Consider the following 23,398-nt stretch of genomic DNA (forward strand, 5'->3'; position numbering starts at 1 on the left):
CTCTCCCCCCGGATGACCAGATGGTCCATTTTCTTAGCTGCCTATTCGTACAGACTGCTCCACCAGCCGGGCAGGACTCTGGGACATGCTGATGCCCTCAGCCGATGCCCATTGCCCAAACTGTTAGACAATCCGACTCCAGAAGCCCCTGTATTGCTCATTGACGTTATTTCCCTGGGCCCCATTTCTTCCAGCGAGGTGGCAAAGGTTTCTGCCAGGGACTCTGTTTTGCGCACTGTAATGGGCTGGGTGATGCGAGGGTGGCCTACCAAGGTGGACAGTGGGGAGTTTCAATTGTATTTTAACAAAAGAAATGAACTGTCGATGTTGGGGGGTTGTTTATTGTGGGGAGACAGGGTCATTGTGGTCATTCCTTCTCGGTTAAGGCATAGAGTTCTAGAAATGCTGCATGGGGGACACCCTGGTATTGTTCGCATGAAGGGCCTAGCTCATAGCTATGTATGGTGGCCACACCTCGATCAAGACGTCACTGAGTGGGTGGAGAAGTTAAGGCCCTGCCAGGAATCCCACCCAGATCCCCCTATAGCTCCCGTTAGGGAATGGAAAAAACCCAAGGGACCGTGGGGGAGGATTCACATCGATTTTGCTGGCCCATTCCACGGCCAGAATTTCCTCATCATCGTAGATGCATATTCAAAGTGGCTAGAGATTGCCCTGATGCCATCGACAACTTCTGAGGCCGTAATCAAAGTCCTCAGGAAACTTTTTGTAACTCACGGGTTGCCGGATACCCTGGTATCTGACAATGGGCCCCAATTCACGGCAACTCAATTCGAGGGCTACCTGGCTGAGCTAGGCATTCGACACGCATTGTCCACCTCTTTTCATCCGGCTTCAAATAGCCTTGCAGAGAGATTTGCACCCCAACTACTCCCCCGACAACTTCAAGGGGGAAGAGGGAGGTTTAAGACAATTCCAAATTGGAACACCGGTATTCGCCAGAAACTACACCACCGGGCCCTTGTGGGTAGAGGAAACCATCGTAGGAATCACCGGTCCAAAATCATACACGGTTGATTTAGGGCATGGTAAAATTTGGAGGAGATACATAGTCAATTGCGTAGACGATTAAAGCACGAAAACGCAGACATTGTGAATCCTAACTTCCAAAGTTTTCCTGATACAGCTACCTCAAGCCCAAGTAAGCCAGAATACTTATCTGGCAACCAAGAGTTCCAGCGCCGCCCCAGCGAGTCGGCACTCCCAGCTGGGGATAACCACGCCTCTGGAGAAATCCAGGAGGTTCCATTGGCGGAGCCAGGAGAGACGGGAGGTCCCTCTGACCGGCTCGACGCCTCGCCAACAACTGAACTGTGCAGGTCAACCAGAACTAAGACACGCCCTGGTCACCTGCGTGATTTTGTATGTAAATATGTAAATAGATAGGATAAGTGCCTTCTGGGCGTGGAGGGGTGTTATGTATGTATCTATTTTGTGCGGGAAATTCAAATGTTCTGTGAATGGTGATTGGTTAACGGTTGCTCCTGAATAGTATATAAAGAGGGCTGTTGCCTGTGTTCCTTTGCTGAAGTCTCACCCTGAATTAAAGAGCTGTTGTCACTAGCTTGCTTGTGCCTCTCGTTATTCCCGCGCTACAACACAGAGGGTCCCACTCACTCTGTAAAGCCAAATTCTCCCTGCCTTCCTGGATGCCTCCGGCCATTGCTTGGCTGAGCTCACAGCAGGGCCAGGGCGGCTGAGAATTGGGATGGAAGGGACCACAAACCTTTCCAGCCACAAGAGACTCTTAGACACAGACTGTGGCCTCCCACACACTCCTATCCGGTGCCTTTATGTGGCAGTGGGAAGGGTTATGGGATCAATCTCACAACACTCACCCTATAGGGCTGCCCCATCTGTTGTCCCTTGTGGCAGATGGAAGATTGTGAATCCCACTTCTGACACCAGTTTCTGTGGAATCAAACACAGGAGCCAAAAAACCAACAATCCAGGCTCACTGCAGTTATTATTTATTCAGTGTCCATTGGAGGAATTTCTCCCCAGAAAATAGTGGGAGGAAATTTTTACAGACAGAAGGATGCACTCATATTTATACATTCCAGGAAAGGAGGAGAAAACGACAATCGTATATATGCATATATCATTTAATAGATGATGTAAGCATGAATATTCAGAATTAGCGAGATTCAAGTTACCTCCCCAGCCTTGTATTGTTGCTACCCTCAAGAAAGAGTTATTGTGTAAACAAAAAGAAATGTCTCAGTTGCGTTGCCACAGCAGTTTGGGTGAAATGTACTGAGAAATGAGGGCATCAACGTTGCCCCAACTTCTATATTTCTGTCTTGCTAACATGCTCCCATTTCTCCAAGAAATTTGTCTCCTCATAATCTTCCACACACCCTTTATTTATTTCAAGAAAAATAGTTGGCCCACTCATGCATGGAGAAGAGCTTGGACCATTTTCTATGTTTGGACTGTGGAAAATGTTAAAAGTTGAAATTCCTCAGTCTCACATTTACACGTTTCTTCTGGCTGTAAGATGCTCCTTTGTGAAGAATTCAAAAATTTCCAAATTTGAAACATATACACAGTGGTGGGATTCAATTTTTTTAACAACCGGATCTGTGGGCGTGGCTTAGTTGGGGCTGTGGCTTGGTGGTCATGTGACTGGGTGGGTGTGGCTAGCTGGTCATGTGACTGGGTAGGCATGGCTAGCTGGTCATGTGACTGGGTGGGCGTGGCTATGTGCATAGGGACTACTCAGAGGGCTGAAAAAAGTCATTTCTGACCAGTCCTCGCACTTTTGACCGGTTCTCGCACTTATGACCATCCTCACATTTATGCCCGTTGAGGCATTCTTAACAACCATGTCAGTCATTTCACCACTACTTCTCTTCACCACGGTGACAAGATAGGGTGCAAAATGTAAAATGTGAGGACAGTTGTAAGTTCAAGGACTGGTCAAAAGTGCAAGGACCGGTCAAAAATAACTTTGCCTTTCTCTGCATGGCAGCCTTGTCCTAGTAAACTCCTTCTCCTTTCTGACAAGTTTCCTCTCCCAAAATAATCCAGGAAGGTTTCCTGCTGGAGCAGGGGGTTGGACTAGATGGCCTCTAAGGTCCCTTCCAGCCCTAGATTGCTATCCTGTTTCAACGTGTCTTCTGAAGCCACATCTAGTGCCAGGTTTTGTGGTTTGTGGTTTGTTTCCTTCCTTTTCTCTCTCTCTCTCTCCCTCTCCCCCCTTCCTTCCTCTTCCTTCCTCTTCTTTCTTTCTCCCTTTCTCTCTCACCCTTCCTCTTTCTTTGTCTTTTTTCTTACTCTCTCTCTTCCCTCTCTCTCTCTCTCTCCCTTTTTTTCTTTTTTCTTTCTTTCTTTCTTTCTTTCTTTCTTTCTTTCTTTCTTTCTTTCTTTCTTTCCTTTCTTTTTCTCTTTCTCTCTCTTTGTCTCTTTCTTTTCTTTCTCTCTCCCTCTTTCCTTCTTTCTCTTTCTTTCTTTGTCTCTTCCTTTGTCTCTTTTTCTATTTCTCTCTCTCCCTCCCTCCCTTTCCTCCTGAAATGCCAGCAAAACCCACCACTTTGCTCCTAAAGTGGTCTAGGACAGGGGTCTCCAACCTTGGCAACATTTAGTCTTTGGACTTCAACTCCCAGAGTTCCTCAGCCAGCAAATCTGGCTCCCTCTCTCTCATGTTGCTTCTCGGCCTGAGCAACAAAGCCCCCCCCCGCCCCCCGCCGGACCTTTGGTCTCCTCAGCCTGTCAGGAGAAGGAAGGACAGGCAGGAGGGCGCTGGGGGGGGGGCTGTCCGGCCAGGTCAAGTGCAGGACCAGGTATTAAAGGAGGAACCATCTGCGCTTGGAAGAGGATCCCACCCCACCCCACTTCCCTTTTACCTTTCTTTAACGTGTCCCGCTTCCCGCCCCAAACCTTGGGAGGCGGTGTCCTCCGCGCCACAAAGCCCTTGAGGTGGCTGCAGGAGGGGGAAAAGAAAAGAAAAGCCTTGGCCTCTGAAGCCTCTCGAAGGCTTTGAAGGGGTGTATGTGTTTGGTGGCGCTGAAGTGAGCCACGCAATCGGCCCCTTGCCTTCCGCTGCCTCTTCCTTCTCTCTGCCAACAGAAGTCGGAGGGGGAAAGGAGTTGCTTTGCTGAGTGTTTCTCTGTGTTTTCAGTGAGGGCGGCTGGAGAAATGCTTGGCGAAGCAACTGCCTTTTCCTCTCTGACTTCTGTTGGCAGAGAGAAGGAAGAGGCAGAGGTGGAGGCGGCAGTGGAAGGCAAGGGGCCGATCGCAGCTGGCGTGGTTATCCAGCGGGCTCCCTTCACGTGGCTCCCTTCAGTGCCGCCAAACACACACACACGTTCGAAGCCTTCAAGAGGCCAAGGTTTGTTTTTTTCTTTTCCCCCTTGAGGGCTTTGCTGCATGGAGGACGCCGTCTCCCAAGGTTTGGGAGAGAAGCGGGGCGCATTAAAGAAAGGTAAAACGGAAGCGGGTTGGGGTGGGTGGCAAGGTGGCCATGGGGACCCCAGGAAGGCAGCGTGGAAGGCAGGCAAGCATGGCAGGACTTCGGGGAAGGAAGGAAGCTGCTAGCTCTCTTCCCCACAGCCGGGTGGCCCTGACACAGTTGCCTGCCTTCCCGGCAGTCCCCGTGGCCAGGTCTGCTTGCCTGCCTTCGCAAGCTGGTCTTGGGGATGCTAGGAAGGCCGCGTGGAAGGCAGGGAAGCATGGCAGGGTTACGGGCTGTGGGGAAGGGAGTAGGGGAGGCAGGCTGGGGTGGTGGGGGCAGGGGGGTTGCAGGGGCAGCTAGGTAGGCCGCGACTCGCAGGCTTACCTGGCAGGCACAGTACTTCAGTATTTCAGCAAGGACTCACACAGTATAAGTGAGGAGTGACTGGGTGGAGGGGGGCGGGGCGAGCGAGCATACCAGTTTGGGGGCATGGCCAGCCAGCAATTACTAACGGTTCTCCGAACCAGCCCAAATTACCGCTACCAGTCCTTGTGAACCAGGGAGAACCAGTAGCAACCCACCACTACTGCAAGGCCAATAAATTACAAAAAAACCACGAACCATTTGTTAAATCTAATAAAATGAAATGAAATTACTGGCTCACCCGCCCCTCGCTCTGCCCCCACTATTTATTGGCAAGAGGCGGGGCGAGCCAGCAATTTAACAAACGGTTTGGCGAAACCGCCTAGAACCGGCAGAATCCCACCATTGCATATATGTATGATTTTCTTTGACTCCTGCATATTATCTAAATGGAAAGAATATCTCTTTTCAAATAAAAGAAACTTTTAACAATTCTTCAATATCACATTTGTGTTATACTGTAACTCAGGTTTTCACATTTGTTCTGCCTGTGAGCTGCTCCTTTGTGTTGAGGTCCGGCCTCAGAAGGATAATGTAGCACTTGGGGATGAAGATGCAGCCCAGCAGACCAGCACTGGAGGCCAGGATGGAGAAGACCTGCACAGCCACCATGGATTTCCCTTTGGTGCTCAGGTAGGTGGGCACAAAAGTCACCCAGACACTGCAGAAGACCAGCATGCTGAAGGTGACCAGCTTGGCTTCGTTGAAGGCCCCAGGCAGATTCCTGGCCAGGAAAGCCACCGTGAAGCAGATGGCAGCCAGGAAGCCCATGTAGCTGAGGGTGACGTAGAACATGACAACGGCCCCTTCGTTGCATTGCAGGATGATCTCTCCAGGCTGGGAGTGGAGGTCAGAGTCAGGGAAGGGGGGAGAAACTCCCAGCCAGGTGGAGCAGATGATAATTTGGACTGCAGAACAAGAAAGGATGATGGAGTTGGCCAAGCTCTTCCCCAACCATCTCTTCACCCGGTTTCCTGGTTTTGTGGCCAGGAAAGCCAGCACCACCGTGATGGTTTTGGCCAAGAGAGAAGAAACAGCAACTGAGAAGATGATGCTGAAAACCGTTTGTCGGAGAAGGCAGGTGGCTTTCCTTGGTTGACCAATGAAGAGAGAAGGAGACAAGAAGCAAAGCAGGAGGGAGACCAGGAGGATGTAGGAGAGGTCCCGGTTGTTGGCTTTGACAATGGGAGTTTCTCTGTATTTAATGAAGATGATTAAAACAAGGCCTGTGGTTAGGAAAAAGAGTAGGGCTAAAGAGACCAGGATGATGCCCAGAAGTTCTTCATAAGACAGGAAAGTTATAGCTTTGAAGATACATTGGACTCTGTCCACATTTGGATATTTATCATCCGGGCACTTGGTGCATTTTTGTGTATCTGAGAAAGACAAAAAGCAACATTTCTTTAATATTCTGTTTTTTTCTCTTCCAATAGAAACCTTCTTTGGAAAACAGCTGATACCACAGACATTTTCCAAGAAGAATTTCTTTACATTAAAAAGAGCATAAGAAGGATATTTTTTTTCTTAAAAAATATAGCTAGGTATATGAAGTTGAGGGAAGTCCTAGGATGTTAATTATTTCCTGTGTAATGTGTAGAATCTTCATAGGAACCTACATTATTAGAGGTTAATAATGAATCATATAATCTTTTTAGGCAAACATCCTGAGTCCTGCCCCATGGCAGTTAATGTCCTGGACTTGGAGGATACCTACAGTATCTTGTAACATCTGGAAGCAACCTGGAATTAAGGAGAAACTTCCTATCAGTGAGAGCAATTAGCCAGTGGAACAGCTGGCCTCCAGAAGTTTTGGGTGCTTCAACATTGGATGTTTTTAAGAAGAGACTGGACAGTCACTTGTCTGAAATGGTATAGGGTCTCCTGCTTGAACAGGGGGCTGAACTAGAAGACCTCCAAAGTTCCTTCTACTCTATTCTGATTGATTGATTGATTGATTGATCGATCTACATGACTGGCAGACTATTTGTATAATGAGTTCCCCCCATAACTATCCACAGCAACAAATTATGGACCAGTTGTCAGCGATCCTCAAGGGAGGCCAATAAAGAATGAATTGCAAGGTCTTTCAGAAGGTGGACCTGAAACAATTCATCTAGTTTCAAAGATCTCAGATGTTCCTAGAAAGGTGAACTTAGCAGCACATATCCAAATTAAAAAGCAGAAGAGATATTTCCTCTGCTGTTAGTAAAGCTTGCCCAGTCTGCCACCCCCTCCTCCCATCTCTCTCCAAGTCTTTTTGATTTACTTCCGTTTAGATAAGAAATTGTGCAGGTTAAAAATAAAAAACCCATGTGAGCTGCGATCTATCCTTTAACTTGCACTTTCATGAAAATCCTCTGGATGGATCCAGTTCCACAAAGCCTCCCATTTTCCTCAGTGTGACCCACCTTCCTGAGTGGAGAAGGTCCCCTCCGGACAAGGAACGCAGTCATAGCAGCAAACTGGCTCTCCTTCTCGAGCCCTCTTGACAAACCCAGGATGGCAACTTTCCACACATTTGGACTGAGGCAGGGACTGAGCAGGAAAACAAAGAATCCCAAAGAAAATATGTTAGGATTTCCATCCATGGAAAATGGGGGAAAATAAACATTAGACAAGTAGATTCTGGGCTTCATGAAGGTAAATATGAAATCTTTGACTCCTTCCAAACAGGTTTTGGAGATGAGACTCTGGCAGGTTCTTTCGTTAGTTCCTCCCTTTTGCTTCTGGCATTTAACACCGCAATATAGGACTTTTCTATTTAATGTAGTCTAGAGGGATGGAATTGAAAAAAGATTTAAATATGATGATATATTCTTATTAAAACTGATAATAAAATTTACAGTACAAGATTTAGGAAATTTTATTCTATTAGGTTTTTTAATATGAAATTAAACTGTGATGAAGAAAGAAACCTCTGACCAGTAAGATCTTGAAAGGTTTCCATAGAACATGGCAAAGCCACTCCACTTAAGTCCCGTCTCTTGAAGAGCTTCCATGAGATGACACCACCTGGCATGGGAGGCCAACCACCCTGGAGACTCTAGACTTTGCCCACTTGAAATGGGACCTCAGGCTTTGGAAAACAGAAAAAAGACACCAAAATTTCTCTCACCTTATTGAGCAACTTTATTTGTGAAAGAGCATCTTGTTTGATAGTAAATCTCTGTCTTTGAAAATATGCCAGAATCTCTTCCCTGATACCCCCCTTGGGGAGAACCAACAAGCTGTCAATTCTCAGATCTGCTTTTATCTCTCCATTTTGGTCCAAGTACAGTTTTCTTCGAGAAATATTCCAAAAATCATTCTTCTCCATAAAGGGATGAAACTAGAATGGGAACGTCCAGGAATTTGAAAAACAGAGAACTTTGTTTTTATCCCACATTGAATCTTTCTTCTACAATTGTCTAATCTCCAAATATGCTTAATTAGGATACAAATACTGCCATCGTCTTCATACGTGAACAAGAAAGTTTGAGAAAAATTTGTCAATTGATATACTGACAAAATATTTAAAAAGTATATAATTGATACAATTTGTTAGATCGTGGGTGCAAAGAAGGAGAGGACTTGTTGTATAGCTTACACATTTATTTAACTCCGTAGTTGCAATGGCGCTAGCAGCCGCAGCAGCTCCTTTTATACGGGAGCTGTCCCCGGCTTCAGCCACTGACGCTTCTTTAAAGTTCCCGCTCTCAGGATTGATTCCTGATAGGACTATTTGAATTGTCACTCGATACTTAACTCAGTGTCCGCCAATCCGGTGTCCGCTATGCAACATAGTCCCACAAGTAGGCGGGTCACCGTGGGGCTCGACTGGATCTGCGCAGATCCGTCGGTTGTGTGTCCTCGGAGTGAGAGGTCGAGTTCTGCTGCTCTCCTGGTGCTGTCTCTGGAACTCTCTCGAACTCTGGGGCTGGGTTGGATCTATTCTGTTCAATTTCTTTTCCTGCTCCCCTCGGCTGTCTTTGGCGTTCTTCTCCAGGATCCTGCTCTTCCTCTCGGCCTTCAGTTAAGTCTCCCATGTTTCGATCTGGGTTTGAGTTTTCTCTTTGCCATTGTGGTAGCGCCGCTTCTGCCGTTGTATTTTTTTCTTTCCAAATCTTTTGGCAGTTCTTTTCCGGCTCGCTCTCGTTTCTCGTGACTCGTCCTCTGAGTTGGTCTATATGCCTCTTTCAGTGCTGTCCATCTTCCGTCTGGACTCTGTATGATAGTGGGCCCGTTACTTGTGTGTTATCTCTGCCGGTACCCAGAGGGGGCTTCCGTTCAGATTCTTGGCGTAGACTTTCTCTCCTTCCTGGAACTCCCGGACTCGGCTCGTAGAATCGGTTGGTTTTTCTGAGCTGTACTGGGGGTGTAGTCTATCTAGTTGGGATCTCAATTTCCTTCCCATCAGTAGTTTTGCCGGGCTCCAGTGGGTTGTGGCGCTTGGTGTGATGTGTTGTATTGCTAGTAGTTTGTCGATATTTGCTTGTATGTCCCCTGGTCCCAACCTTGTTAACGTTTCTTTTGTGGATCTGACCATTCGTTCAGCCAATCCGTTCGTCGAAGGTTTTCCCAATGCTGACAATGCGTGTCGTATCCCTTGTTCTGCTAAGAACATCTCAAAAGAGTTCGCTGTGAACTGGGGGCCGTTATCGGAGACTATGAGGTCGGGTAGGTTGAGAGTGGCAAATAGCCTTCTTAGCACTCGTATAATGGCTTCTGATGTCATTGATTTCATAAGAGCCACCTCCAACCATTTCAAGAATGCGTCTACAATAATTAGGAATGTGTTTCCTTTGCATGGCCCGGCGAAGTCGATATGCAGTCTAGACCATGGTGTTCCCGGGTTCTCCAAATCGTGGGTGGGCGCTGATTTCGAGGCTGCTTGGAATTCTTGGCAAGGCTCGCAGGTTGACACCCATGCTTCAATTTCTTTGTTCATCCCGGGCCACCATACGTAGCTCCTAGGTAGAGCCTTCATCGTCACGATACCTGGGTGTCCTTCATGTAGCAGCTTCAGTATTCCTTGTCTTAGTGTGTTTGGAATGACGACCCTGTCTCCCCATAGTACACAACCCCTCAGCCCCGAGAGTCCGTTTTCTCTCCTTTTGAATGGCAGGAATTCTGAGTCCACGCCTTCTTCTGGCCACCCTTTCCAGATCTAATTTAAAACTCGCGCCAATGTCCTGTCTCTGATGGTGGCTCTCGCGATGTCTGCTGCCAATATCCGGTTTTCCTCCAAGGTTTCGATGAGGAATGTAGTTGTTGTTGGGGCAGGATCTTCTCCCGTTTCTGGAAGTGGGCATCTGCTTAGGGCGTCCACATGGTCTATCGTTTTTCCTGGTTTGTGTTGGAGTGTATAGTTGTAGGCAGCCAAGAATTCTATCCACCTCAGCATTCGGGGTGACAGGATGGGGGGTGTGGGTCTTTCCCCCGCTATGATACCAAGTAGCGGTTTGTGGTCGGTTATGAGTTCAAATTTCCGACCGTAGAGGTATTCGTGAAACCGTTTTATTCCGGCTACTGCAACCAATGCTTCTTTGTCCAGTTGGCTGTAGTTTCTTTCTGGTTTTGACAGAGTCCGAGAGAAAAATGCAATGGGGGCTTCTTTTCCATTTGGCAAGGTGTGGCTCAATACCGCTCCAATGCCGAAGGGGGATGCATCAAACGTTAGTCTTATTGGCAATGTCCCGCTGTATTGCACAAGTACTCTGTCCAACGTCAATAGTTTTTTTTTATGTCTTCAAATGCCTTCTTTTCGGTAGCCCCCCATCTCCATTCTACCATTCTGTCCAGTAGCCAGTGGAGCAGTTCAGCAGTAGTCGCTTTCTGTGGCAAGAATATATTATAAAAATTAAGCAACCCCAGAAATGCCTGCAGCTCCATCTTATTCTTGGGTGTAGGGGCCTCTTTGATGGCTCTCAGCTTTCCGGGTGTGGGCCTGATTCCCGACCCGTTGATTAGATACCCCAAGAATTCAACCTGTTTTTCTGCTAGGTGGCACTTCACCTAGCAGTCTCTCTTCACCTTAAGCCCTACTTTTTGAAATCTTGCCAGTACCTCCTGCAATCTTGGCTTCAATTGGGTTAGGTCTTTTGCTGATATGAGGACATCGTCGAAGTAAGGGACAACTCTGTCGATTCCTTGCAGAAGCCGCTCCATCAGGCTCTGGAATACCTGGGCGCTACGCTCACCCCAAATTGTAGTCTTTTGCATTTAAATGCCCCCCTGTGAGTGACGATCATTTGGGCTTCAGCGGTGGCCTTGTCTACTGGGAGCTGTTGGTATGCTTGCACCAAATCTAGCTTCGCAAAGATCTTTCCCCAGCCCAGCGAATGCAATAGGTGCTGCACTACAGGCATGGGGTATGCGTTTTGCTGAAGTGCCTTGTTAATGGTACTTTTGTAGTCCCCGCACAAATGTACTGACCCATCTGGCTTGATGGGTGTCACTATAGGGGTTTCCCACTTTGCGTGATCTGTAGGTTCTAAGACTCCCTGAGCAACCAGCTTGTCTAGTTGCTCATCTATCTTAGGCCTTAGAGCAAATGGGACCCTTCGGCGCTTTATCCGGACAGGGGCTACCTGTGGATCTAGGCTAAAGATAATTGGGGACCCCTTATACTTGCCAAGCTCGCCGTTAAAAACTTCTGCAAACTCCTTCATTAGGACTTCCTTCCAGCCGTCATCTCAGATATGGTGGATGCCGGTAATTGCAAGTCCAAGCAGTTCGAACCACTCCATACCCAATAGGCTGGGCCTGTCTCTGTCCACTATGGTGAGAGGCAATTTGGCTTTGAAGTTCTTGTATGCGATGTTGAACGTGCCGGTGCCCACTACAGGAATTTGAGGCCCTGGTAGTCGATGAGTGTTAGCTGTTGTCGTTTTAGATCACGGCTGGTGATGTGCGGAATTAGCTTCTTTATCGTTGTCCATGATACCATTGATAGGCTGGACCCTGAGTTGACCTCCATCTTACAGGGCCTCCCTTCTATGAGGATGGTCAACGCCATCTTGTTTGCTTTTCCCGCGCTGGCATGGCCCACCACGATGGTATGGTGGGTCTCTCCCCGGTCTACTCTGTGGTTCTCGCTCCTCTGCCCTCATCCAAAAGGCTGCTTTTTTCCTCCGGATGGGAATCTCTTGTTACTGGGTGGTGAACGGGGCAGCCGGTTTCTTCTGGACGCTGGCTGTGATGCCCTGCAGGCTCTTGCTATGTGCCCTTTCCGCTCACATCGCTGGCATATAACATTGCAGAATGTGCATTCAGATTATGGATGATTTCCTTCGCATCCCGAGCACCAGATTTCTTTCCTTCCTTTTGCTTGTGGCTTTTCCCTACGTCCGGATTGTAGGTAGTGGACCTCGTCCTCCTCTTCGTCTTCCCCCGATTCTGTCTCTGCTTCCTCATAATGCACGGAGGCTTCATCCTTTACTGGTGGCCCGTTTTTCATTTTTTTCATAGCTGCCGCGGATTTCTGGGAAGCTTCGGTTGCTGATGCTTCTTCCAAAGCCTCCTTGAATGTGATTTGTGGTCTGGCCAGCAGCCTGCTCTATAGTGTTAGGTCTCTCAGTCCCAATACCAGATGGTCCCTCATGGTCTCTTCCAGACTCATGAAGTCGCATGCGGCGGATATTTCCCGTAAGGTTGCTACAAACTCGCTAATCGTCTCCCCTTCTTTCTGGTCCCTCTGATAAAATTCATGCCTTTTTACCAGAGAGGACGCTTGAGGTGCGTAGTGTGCCTTTAGGATGTCTTGTAGAGTCGGCCAAATCATCGTTCTTAGGTCGGCCGGGGCAGCGAGCGCTTTGGCCTGAAAAGTTAGCCAGGATCCTTTCTGAGTTTCTTTCTCTCCCATTATGCAGCTGCAGGATTCTCCCCTCTTCTCTGATCCTTCCCTAGGCAGCCTCTCTTCCCCTCATCCCAAAAGTCATTCTCACACATCATTACACTTTCTAAATAGATTATGGGAACTCTGGTGGTATCAATGGATTTTAGCAAAGGACTCGCAAACAAGTGTGTGATGTGATTAGAAACCTGAGGCCTGGATAATAAGTGGATAAAAACTGTCTTCAAAATGATATTGAAATAGTTTTTAACCCTTTTTAATCTTTCCTATGAAACTTGAAGGTGATGAATAAGGGGGATAACTGTTGCATATATGGTGAGGAGAAACAAAGAGAAGAAGGAACAACGAATGTCAACATTGGAGAAGCTGAAAAAATTAGAATTATCACTTCAGAAAGATCCCCAAAACAGGAAAGTCAGAAAGGAAATGGAGTTAATGAAACATAAAATTAATATACTAGAACAGGAAGAAATGATAAGGAATAGAAAATTGGCAAAACAAAACTATTTTGAATCGGCAAATAAACCAGGGAGATGGCTCGCCCACAAATTGAAAAAAGAAAAAGCTAAAAAGTTGGTACAATATTTACGAGACGAGCAAGGAAATTTGCTCCATAGAATTGAGGGGGGAAAAATATTATTCAAAATTATTTTCAAATACTATATAGTCAAGAAAACATTAAAGAAGAAAATATTATAAATTACCTACAGGAGAGGAACTTGCCAAGTATAACAGATGAAGATAGGGAAATGTTGAATGGGGAAATTACATTAACAGAGTTTCAGACAACAATAACAACATGGCATTTATATTAGAGGACCCTTTGGAAACAGGAGAAAAACTCCTACTAGAAATAGAGAAATTGGGAATAGTAGCAGGCCTGAAAATAAATAAAAACAAAACAAAGATAATTACCAAGAATATCTATAGATATTATTACAGATGTCGGTATCGGAAAGCTGTAAAAATGTAACAAGGATGTTAAAGATATAAATGTTGAATAAAAAATTAATTTAATAAAAAAAAAATGCCATGGTATCTACTCTTTGGAGCCATTATTCCCTGAGTAATTGAATTGGCCAGATCTGTTGAGTTGGTTCCCCTCCTTCTCCTCTGGATTCCTCCTCCAAAGGATCTAAGATTAATGGATCCATATCAGGACCCCCATACCTGCCACGGCTGCAGCCTTGGAGACCCCAAACTCTTTTCTCCCTCCTTCCTTCCCCTCCTCGATCTGGAGGAATAAGCGGCATTCAAGACCTGGGCCAGAGTCTTCATCATACTGTAATATTCATAGTCATTTAGGATCGGGATTCCGTTCCTTTTCTCCTGGGTCTCCAGTGGGGCTTTCTGGGTGCATCTTCTGCAGCCTTTGACAGAAAAGACGCTCTTTGAGAGAGAACAGCGGAAAAAAGGATCTTCAGATTGATCTTCCACAAAGAAATGGGGTTCAAAGGCAGAATCTCTTTGCCTTTTTTTCACCAGAAAACCAAAGTTCCAAATACTATGAATGTATTTGAGAAGTCTGCGCTTGTTTATTTTATACCCTATAAAATTTGTGAGGATCCAGACTTTCCCTTCAATGGGTCCTGGGAGACGCATAAATGTTAAATGGAAAGGAAGAATTCTTTCCCAAATGGAATCAAATTCTATGAAGTGAACAAAGACGTTGACTTGTCTCCACTTAGAGAGGGAATCCCTGAGGTATGCTGTATATCCAGTTGTTGAGAACAGTTGTGATATAACCACACAAATTCCACTCCTGACAAGCACAGAAGGAAAAATCCTCATGAAATTCTCTCCCTTCTCTGTGTTTGAAGCAAAGAGGCCAATCAGGGTCCATCTGAAATGGAGGAGCAGTGGGACAATTGCTGGGTACTGGAATCCTTCTTTGGGATTCATCCGGTGGAAAAAAGGGAATTGACTTTTATCACTCAGAGCCTCTGAAACAATTGTATGACTGATCTGAAAAAGCAATGAAGAATGCTGTTATATTTGGGATCAGATCAAGTCCAAAATATTAGATTTTAATAAATCCAACCTGGTTCTCATGAATGTATTAGAATAGTTTGTTAATTAGACATTATTTAAAATATTAAAGACAGAATATTAGCAAGGTTGTATGATAAAAATGGAAAATAATAAACAAATTGAAAAACAATAAAAATGTAAATCATATTACTGTATCACCCCTACAATTTATCACATTTAGATTAACATATGAAAATGCCAACTGGAGTATTCTATTTCAACTAAGAGCCTATTATAATTTTCGAGGATTGCTGCATCTTTTTTTGCTTCTCTATCCCAGATTCTTTCCGGAGGAAATTTTTTAACTTCTTTCTCTAGTTATACAAGAAACAGGCAGACGTCAAAGCCTAATAAGATTTGTCAGTTGAGTAATCCAAGTATGGTCTTTAACTGAAGTTTTGTCTGTTCCAATAGCCACAATTTTCAGAGTCTGTCAGTTTCCATAGATTACATTTTATGCCAATAATAGCCATATTTTCTGAATTTAGGCAAAGCAGAAATTGTGTAAATTCCCAAATCAGCTCCGAGGGCAGCAGCCGGAGTCCTTTTACCCACCCCAAGATCCTCCTCAGAGGCTGAGATTGGGTTGGTTCTGCTGGTGGTTTCTCTCTGGAGCCCCAAACATCAGATTGATGGAAGAACATTGGGGAAAACTGGGCCTCCGATACTTTAATCATTGGGGCTGAGGAAGCTGGAGAGCTATGAGGTTTTCATTTAAGCACCACTTTCACTCCTGCCCTTTCTCTAACTGAGCTCCTTGGATGATGAGGGAGCCAAGATTCAGGCTCAGAGAAAACAACCCCAGGTAAGGAAAGGTGTTACTTGCTTTACTGGATTACCCTCAAATAGGCATCTATGGCAGGGGTGAAATGCTCCCGGTTCAGACCGGCTCGGGCGAGTAGGGAGCGATGATGGCCGGTGGTTTGGAGAACCGGTAGAAATGGTACCTTTTGGGTGCTTGCCTTCCCTGACAGCCAGCCGTGGGAGAAAGGTGAGCAGTAGGAGTCGGGGAATGGTGCAAACCCCAACTCCGGGGAATGGGGCGAGTGGGTGGAGCCGCGAGAGAAAGGTAAGGACACGCTGGCAGAATAGAAATTTAAAAAGTTTTCCTACCAGGTTCTGCCCCGCCCACTCTGTCACAGGACACCCCCTCCACCAAGCCACGCCCACAGAACTGGTAGGGAAAAAATTTAGATTTCACTCTTGATCTATGGCTATGATGTTGTTTTCCAAAGACCATCACTTTTGAACTTGATTTATAAATTATCAGATAATTATTATGACAAAAGAATCCAAGTCTTCTTCACAGGATATACAGTCTAATATTTAAATGTGATAATATCACATTTGTGAGAGGAGAAACCTCTCAGCATATTGCTGCAACTAATTGATTGATTAGTTTGAATAGTTTGGATGGACCAATCAGAGCACAGCTTCCTGGCTCTGAGTTTCCTGCACTTTCCAATGGTCAGTTGATGAGCATATAAGCAGCAGCAGCAGCAGCTCACTTACAAGCGAGAAAGCAGAAGAAGGAGGACAGAAGAAGAGAACCCACAACTATGGGAACTCTGAACAGCTGAGAACCTCCAGAGCTGAAGTCACTACAATGAGCTGAGTCTCTGCCTTGCTCCTGAGAACACTGACAAACAAAGAAGATTAGAGCTAATGGACTTTGCTGAGAGGAGAATCTTTTTAGGCTGTTGATGCCTTCTTGTAGGTTATGTTTTTATGTGCTTTTATTATTAAACCAGTTACTTTTTTAAGACTCCTCTCTCAACTTGCATGCTTTAGTGTGTTTGTGTGCATATCGGGCCACGGTCCATTTGAACCCAGAACCTCCTTCACAACATTATCAGTGTAAATCAATGTGTTCCAATAGGAATTTAGCATGCTAAAAATGAGTATGTATAACAGAACTTAAAACAGAATAAATGGGTTGGAAGGGACCTTGGAGGTCTTCTAGTCCAACCCCCTGCTCAAGCAGGAGACCCTATACAATATAGACTGGGTGAAACCAGGCATAATAGCAGTAACTATGAGAGGGATCCTGGAGTCTTCGTGGACAAACAATTAAATATGAGTGAAGAGTGTGCAGCGGCAGCCAAAAAAGCCAATGCAATCCTAAATCGCATTAACAGAGGGATACAATCAAGATCAAGAGAGGTACTAATACCACCCTATAAAGCCTTAGTAAGACCACACCTAGAATCCTGCATCCAGTTTTGGTCACCACACTATAAAAAAGATCTTGAGACTCTAGAAAAAGTGCAGAGAAGAGCAACCAAGAGGATGAGGGGACTGGAGGCTGAAACATACAATGAACGGTTGCAGGAACTGGGCATGGCTGGTCTAGTGGAGAGAAGGACCAGGGGAGACATGATAGCAGTCTTCCAATATTTCAGGGGCTGCCACAGAGAGGAAGGGGGTCAAGCTATTTTCCAAAGCACCCAAAGGCCGGACAAAGGCCGGACAAGGAATAATGGATGGAAACTGAACAAGGAGAGATTCAACCTGGAAATAAAGAGATAAAGTTGCCTTCAGAAGTTGTGGGAGCTTCATCACTGGAAGCTTTCAAGAAGAGACTGGACCGTCATCTGCCAGAAATGGTGTAGGGTCTGCTTGGACTAGATGACCTACAAGGTCCCTTCCAACTCTGTTAATCTGTATCTATCTATACTATTCCAGACAAGTGGCTGTCCAGTCTCTTCTTAAGAGCCTCCAGTGATGGACCATCCATAATTTCTGAAGGGGAGACGTTCCATTCCTCACCATTAGGAAATTTCTCCTTAGTTCTAGGTTGTTTCTCTCCTTGATTAGTTTCCCTCCATTGTTTCTTATCTTGCTTTCTAGAACTTTGGAAAATAGGTGGACCTCCTCTTCTCTGTGGCAGCCCCTCCAATATTGGTACATTGCTATGATGTCACCCCAGTCCTTTTCACTACACTAGATATAACCAATTCCTGCAACTGTTCCTCATATGTTTTAGTCTCCAGGCCCTTAATCATCTTTTCTGCACTCTTTCCAGAGTCTCTACATCATTTTATAATATGGTGGCCAAAACTGGATGCACTATTTCAAGTGTTGTCTTACCAAGACATTATAAAGCAATACCAATACTTCATATGATCTTGATTTTATCCCTCTGTTAATGCAGCCTAGGACTGAATTAGCTTTTTTGGCTGCTGCCACACATGGCTCATATTTAGGTGATTGTCCACTGGGACTCCAAGATCCCTTTCACAGTTACTGCTATTGAGCCAGGTTTCATCTAATCTGGTTTTTCTAGCCTAAGTGTAAAACATTACTTTTCTCTACAATGAATTTCATTTAGTTAAATAGGCCCAGGATTCAAGTGTATCTAGATCTATCTGGATCTTGACCCTATTTTGATGTTGGCTATTCCTGCCACTTTAGTGTAATGTGCAAATTTGTTGATTTCCCCATTTCTCCCCTCATCCAAATCATTCATGAAGATGTTGAAGAGAACTGGGCCTAAAATGGAACCTTGGGGTCCCCCACTGCTTCTTTCCCTCCATGCAGACATAGTTCCATTGAGGACCACAGGCTGAGCCCATCTGGGGGTGATGCTGTCCATCTCATATATTTTCAGCTTCCTGAGAAATAGGTTGTGGTTTACTTTGTCAAAGCCTTTCTGAAATCCAAGTACTGTATACTACATGCAATGCATTTCATTGGTCCACTAATTTAGTCATTTTTGTCAAAAAATAAAATAAGATTTATTAATGATCTGTTTTTTTTATCCTTCATTACTCCTAATAAGTCATTCATATTTACACTGAATAAGAAGGGTTTAAATAAGCACTCCTTCCCTTCCCCCTTGGTAAGCGTAGATCCTCCTTCTCATGGCTCCATTGAGCCCAAACCTCCCTCTCAAACAAGGGCTTGGATCAGGGCCAACAGGCTGAGCTCCATTTTGAGGGCCATCCATTTTCTCCATCATAATTTTCTCTTTATTGAGTCAAATGCTGCACTAACATCTAGAAAGCCTGCAAAGTGCCAATATTAGATTTTTAACTTGTGCATTATTCCTTATAAAATCTATATAGCTTTTCACTCTAGCTAAAACCTTCTGGTTCTTCTGCAAAGGATGCATTTTTCTCAAGTTTAACTAAGAGGATCATGGCATACATTTTAGCCACAATATCTGCTTGTCTATTTGGCCTATAATTGCTAGAGTAATTTTTATTCCACTTTTTAGATGGATAAAATGCTACTATTGCCAGCTTCAATCCGACTGGATATGGCAGACATTATTTATCTGTGAAAATGAAGATGCTAATAGAGGCCTCAACAACCAAGGATATTTTTTGATCAGTTAAATAGTTAGTAGAAAGTTTTCTCCAGGGAATGTATTGCTTGCATTTCAGGCCTTTTATGATTAATCTCAGCATGAACATAATGGGGTAAAATATTGAGATTTTTGCTAATATGGAGAAAAGCAGCTCTTGAATTCCATGGAGAAGACATGATTGCATCTATTGCTCACCCACCACCACCCACCCCTCACTTTACCAGAGGGAGAAAAACACACACAAACCTGTGGGACTTTGTAGGTGCCTCCTAAAGTTGACATCTGGATGGAGATGACCCTGTCAGCTCCATCAAGAAGAGCCAGAAGGTTCTCCTTCCTTCCACAGCTGTAGTTGGGGACATTGGCTTCTCCAGTGGAGAGCATGTCCAGCAAGGCATCTGAAGTGTGGAAAGTGCTCAAATAGTTGTTATGGATCTTGTAGCCAAGTGTGAGATTGTGCAAGAGATGGGAATTCTTGTTGACCATTTGAATGTTGAAAATGAACCGTAAGCCATATGAAAACCAATAAAGATTCCTATTGTTAAAACATGTTATTATAATCAAAAGCAACAATAAATACTGATTTTAATATATAATCCTCCACAAGCCTACAGAGCCTTAAACCAACATTGATCCAAAAGCAATGATCAGTTACACAAATATGGAAATGGGCTGAGGTATGGCAACTACAACTGATTCCACCACTACTTTAAATTCATTATTCAAGTGATAAATTAAGGATTGAACTGAGAGAGAAAAATAATCTGCACCCTTTTTAGCTTTTTTTCAGACCCCTTTTTGGATTTGAGTCTCTTTCACAAAATCAGACAAAAGAGAGAAGCCATAGAAATCAAAATCATTCAGGAAATTAGACATATTCCCCAATATAGGAATAAATGAAAAATAAAAAACAGAAAAGAAGGAGAGTGTTAGAATGGAGGGAGTGCAACTCCATCACCCAGAATGACTTACGGATCATGGAAAACAAACTGAAGAGAAGGAGCCACGTTGAAAAGCAACTTTGTATGCAATATTTCATTTCCAGTGAGGACTAAACCAATGAGATGGTCTCCTGGGCTGTAAAAGCTCTGTGGTTGTTTTCCATCCTGGTTCTCCGAACTCAGCGGACATTTCATTCTCAGCTTCCCAGAGACTGGATGGGACAAAAGCAGCAGCAGAAGCAGAAGCAGGAGGTCCATCATTCATGGCGTGAATCAATGAAGATCCTTCCTGTTTCTAAAGAAGAAGTAGAAGAATTCAAAGGACTCTCACAAGGTGGAATCTCCAGTTGCTTCTTCTCAACACAGAGAAACACTCAGCTTCATCTGGAAAGGAGGGAGACGTACATTCAAGAGCACAGACTCTGCCTGTCCCAAACCTCCATATTTCTCTCCCCAAAGTCTCCTCTGGAGGATTTGGCCCAACAGCAGAGCTGAAACTTTTACCATAATTCTCCCTCTCAGGAGGGATCCCTGGATAATTCAGCTAGTTCTTGCAGTCAGAGATTGTTGGGAAATTCTCTGGAGGGAAATGAAAGGGAAATAATCCTCATATGAGTCATAATAACAGGGGCAGAGATGGAATTATATCCGTCATCTAGAATTGAGAGGTTTGGGAGCTCCATGCAGGGAATACATGGCACCTGTGGCTGAAGAAAAAATAAATGTGATATTTGTTTGTATAGTGAAGAAAGAAAAAACTCGGGGGGGTGGGCAGTTAATGCCAGAGCATGTCACAGATCTGAAATAGCTGCCTGCTGAGTTTGAGCCAAAATTTACTTTATTTTGAAAGCTAATGCTCAAGGGCATCACACAAAAGGACTGATGCAATAGTGTGGCCAGACCAACTTTAGTAAAAAAAAAAAAAACTAACTAGAAAAAAAAAACAAGTGAAAAGAGATGAAGAGATTAAACTTTAATGAAAAAGTAGTTATCGGAACTTTGCATAGTTGAAAAAACACACACAGAGACAGAAACACAGAGAGGTTAGAAAAAAGCCAAGTGGAAAGAGATGGAGAAATCAAGGCTGCCTCACCGGAAGGAAGAAAGGAAGGGAGGGAGGGAGGGAAGGAGAGAGAGAGAGAAAATTACGAGGCCCACCCTGAGAAGCAGGCGGCGTTCCTCTTTTTGGATGCCCAGAAAGCCTTTGATAGGGTTAATTGGAATTATCTTATATCACAATTGAAATATATGGAGGCTGGCGATCATTTCATGAATGCAATCCAGGCAATTTATAGTCAACAGAAGGCCAAGATTTTAGTCAATGGAGAAGAGTCGGAGGAGGTGACGATAGCGAAGGGAACGAGACAAGGCTGCCCACTCTCCCCATTGCTGTTTATATTCACGCTAGAACCTTTGCTTAGGTCAATAAGACAAGAGGTGAGCATAAGAGGACTGAAGATCAGAGAACAAGAATACAAGGTCCAGGCGTTTGCGGACGACCTGGTCTTTGTTCTGGAAGAGCCATTAACCTCTGGAGGGCGACTTATTGACATAATACAGAAATTTGGTGAGGTGGCTGGATTACAAATAAATAGGAAAAAAAAACAAATATTATAGTTAAAAACATGACGGAAATACAAAAATTAGAATTACAAAACACTTTGGGCCTCCAGGTAGTTCGTAAAGTCAAATATTTAGGGATTTGGCTGTCTGATAGATGCTCCTCAATAAAGGTGGATAACTATCTAAAATTAACTGAGCAACTAGACAAAGATTTGGAGAAATGGGGGAAGATACAATTGTCATTAATGGGACGGATAGCCTTAATCAAGGCCCACGTAGTGCCCAGAATGGTATTTCTCCTTCAAAAGGCCCCAGTTAGACTAGATAAGACCTTTTTTAGGAACCTGGACAGGGCTACAAATAGATTTATTTGGCAGGGCAAGAAGCCTCGAATTAAGTTGAAAACAGTGCAGAAACTGAAAGAACAAGGCGGATTGGGGGTCCCAAATTGGAAGTACTACTATAATTTGGCGGTTTTGGTTTGGATCCGTGAGTGGATTACACTACAGAGGAGACGTCTGTTAGCAATCGAAGGTCATGATCTCCAACAGGGGTGGCATGCCCACCTATGGTGGGAGAGAGGCAAACCCCCAGCATATTTTATGAAACATCACCTGCGAGGAGTCCGGATTGAGAGTTGGATGGAAATTAGGAAAACATATTATAATAAGGTACCACTCTGGGTTTCACCTGTGGAAGCTGTGATCTATCCGAATCTGTATAATCCGGAGAAAAAATTGACTTACAAAGAAATATTAGATATGAATGGAAAGTTAAAAACTAAATTGTTACTTCAGGAACAAGGAGTGAACCTAGATTGGTGGATGTACATGCAAATTAGCAGTAAGTATATGAGAGATAGATAGAGACTTGGGATTAGCCGAGAGATGCAGATTTTGGATAGAATATTATTGGGGGTGGATGAAAAAGTGTTATCTAAATGTTATAAATTCTTTAGGGCTATGGAGGTAGGTGAGGAAGGTGCGAAGACTTCGGTTCATGCCTGGGAGAAGTTTTAGGTTATTCAATAGAGCCTGAAAGGTGGAACGAAATCTGGACTAAGAATATGAAACTAACCCGGTCAATAGGATAAAGAAAATATATATAAAATGGCATATCGATGGCATTTACCGCTGGCCAGACTCGCCAAAATGTTCCCTGGAACACCCTCAGTCTGTTGGAAATGTGGCATTAAAGAAGGCACATATTTCCACCTATGGTGGACCTGTCGAGAGGCAATGAAATTTTGGAAGAATATTCTGAAGTGGCTTAATGAGATGTTGGGGCAGCGTATACAATTGCGTCCTGAGGTATTTTTATTAGGGATAAGACCCGAAAATGTTAATAGAATGGCATGGTACCTGCTGCTGCATATAACAACAGCTGCAAGATTGGCATGGGGCCAATACTGGAAGATGGAGGTCAGCCCACCCGAATAAGTAGTAATTCAGAAAATAATGAATTGTGCGGAATCACATCGGCTTACTATGTTACTGAAAGGACGGGGGGGACACAGATTATTATATATCTTGGAATCAATGGTATAATTGGATGTCAAATCGAGCTACAAATAGAAGTATTGGATTGTCACTGCATTATTTTATTTACCAGCTGAGCTCATTATTTCTGGACTGTCAGACTCTCCGTAGCTTTGCCAACTTCTTATCAGTAAGCTACGTGTTTCCGTATCCACCCACATTCCTTCACTTGCTCTTCTCACTCTCTTTCCTTTGTTCTCTTGCCAGAGGTCCGGCTCAGATAGCCGGCAAGAATTATTTTCAAAAATGTAACAATTAACTTTTCTTAGTTAGTGAGGTGTTTTATTTTCTTTATAACAAATAAATGAGTTTTATTAGGAACCTTTCTCGCGTTTCTTT

At 44.4% G+C, this 23,398-nt stretch overlaps 1 protein-coding gene across 1 annotated transcript; it reads right to left on the reverse strand.

Moving 5' to 3' along the window:
* Positions 1–5,305: 5,305 nt before the first annotated feature.
* On the reverse strand, positions 5,306–9,767 carry LOC139326239 (vomeronasal type-2 receptor 26-like). The gene is made up of 3 exons (XM_070956396.1): positions 9,090–9,767; positions 7,249–7,375; positions 5,306–6,216 (listed from the first exon to the last, which is right to left on the reverse strand). Exons 1-3 carry the CDS (start codon positions 9,765–9,767, stop codon positions 5,306–5,308), a joined length of 1,716 nt encoding a protein of 571 aa, XP_070812497.1.
* Between the last annotated feature and the right edge of the window lie 13,631 nt (positions 9,768–23,398).

The sequence above is a fragment of the Pituophis catenifer genome, unplaced genomic scaffold (genome assembly GCF_029215685.1).
Source record: "Pituophis catenifer annectens isolate HBS135680 unplaced genomic scaffold, rPitCat1.0.hap2 SCAF_19, whole genome shotgun sequence".
Classification (NCBI taxonomy): domain Eukaryota; kingdom Metazoa; phylum Chordata; class Lepidosauria; order Squamata; family Colubridae; genus Pituophis; species Pituophis catenifer.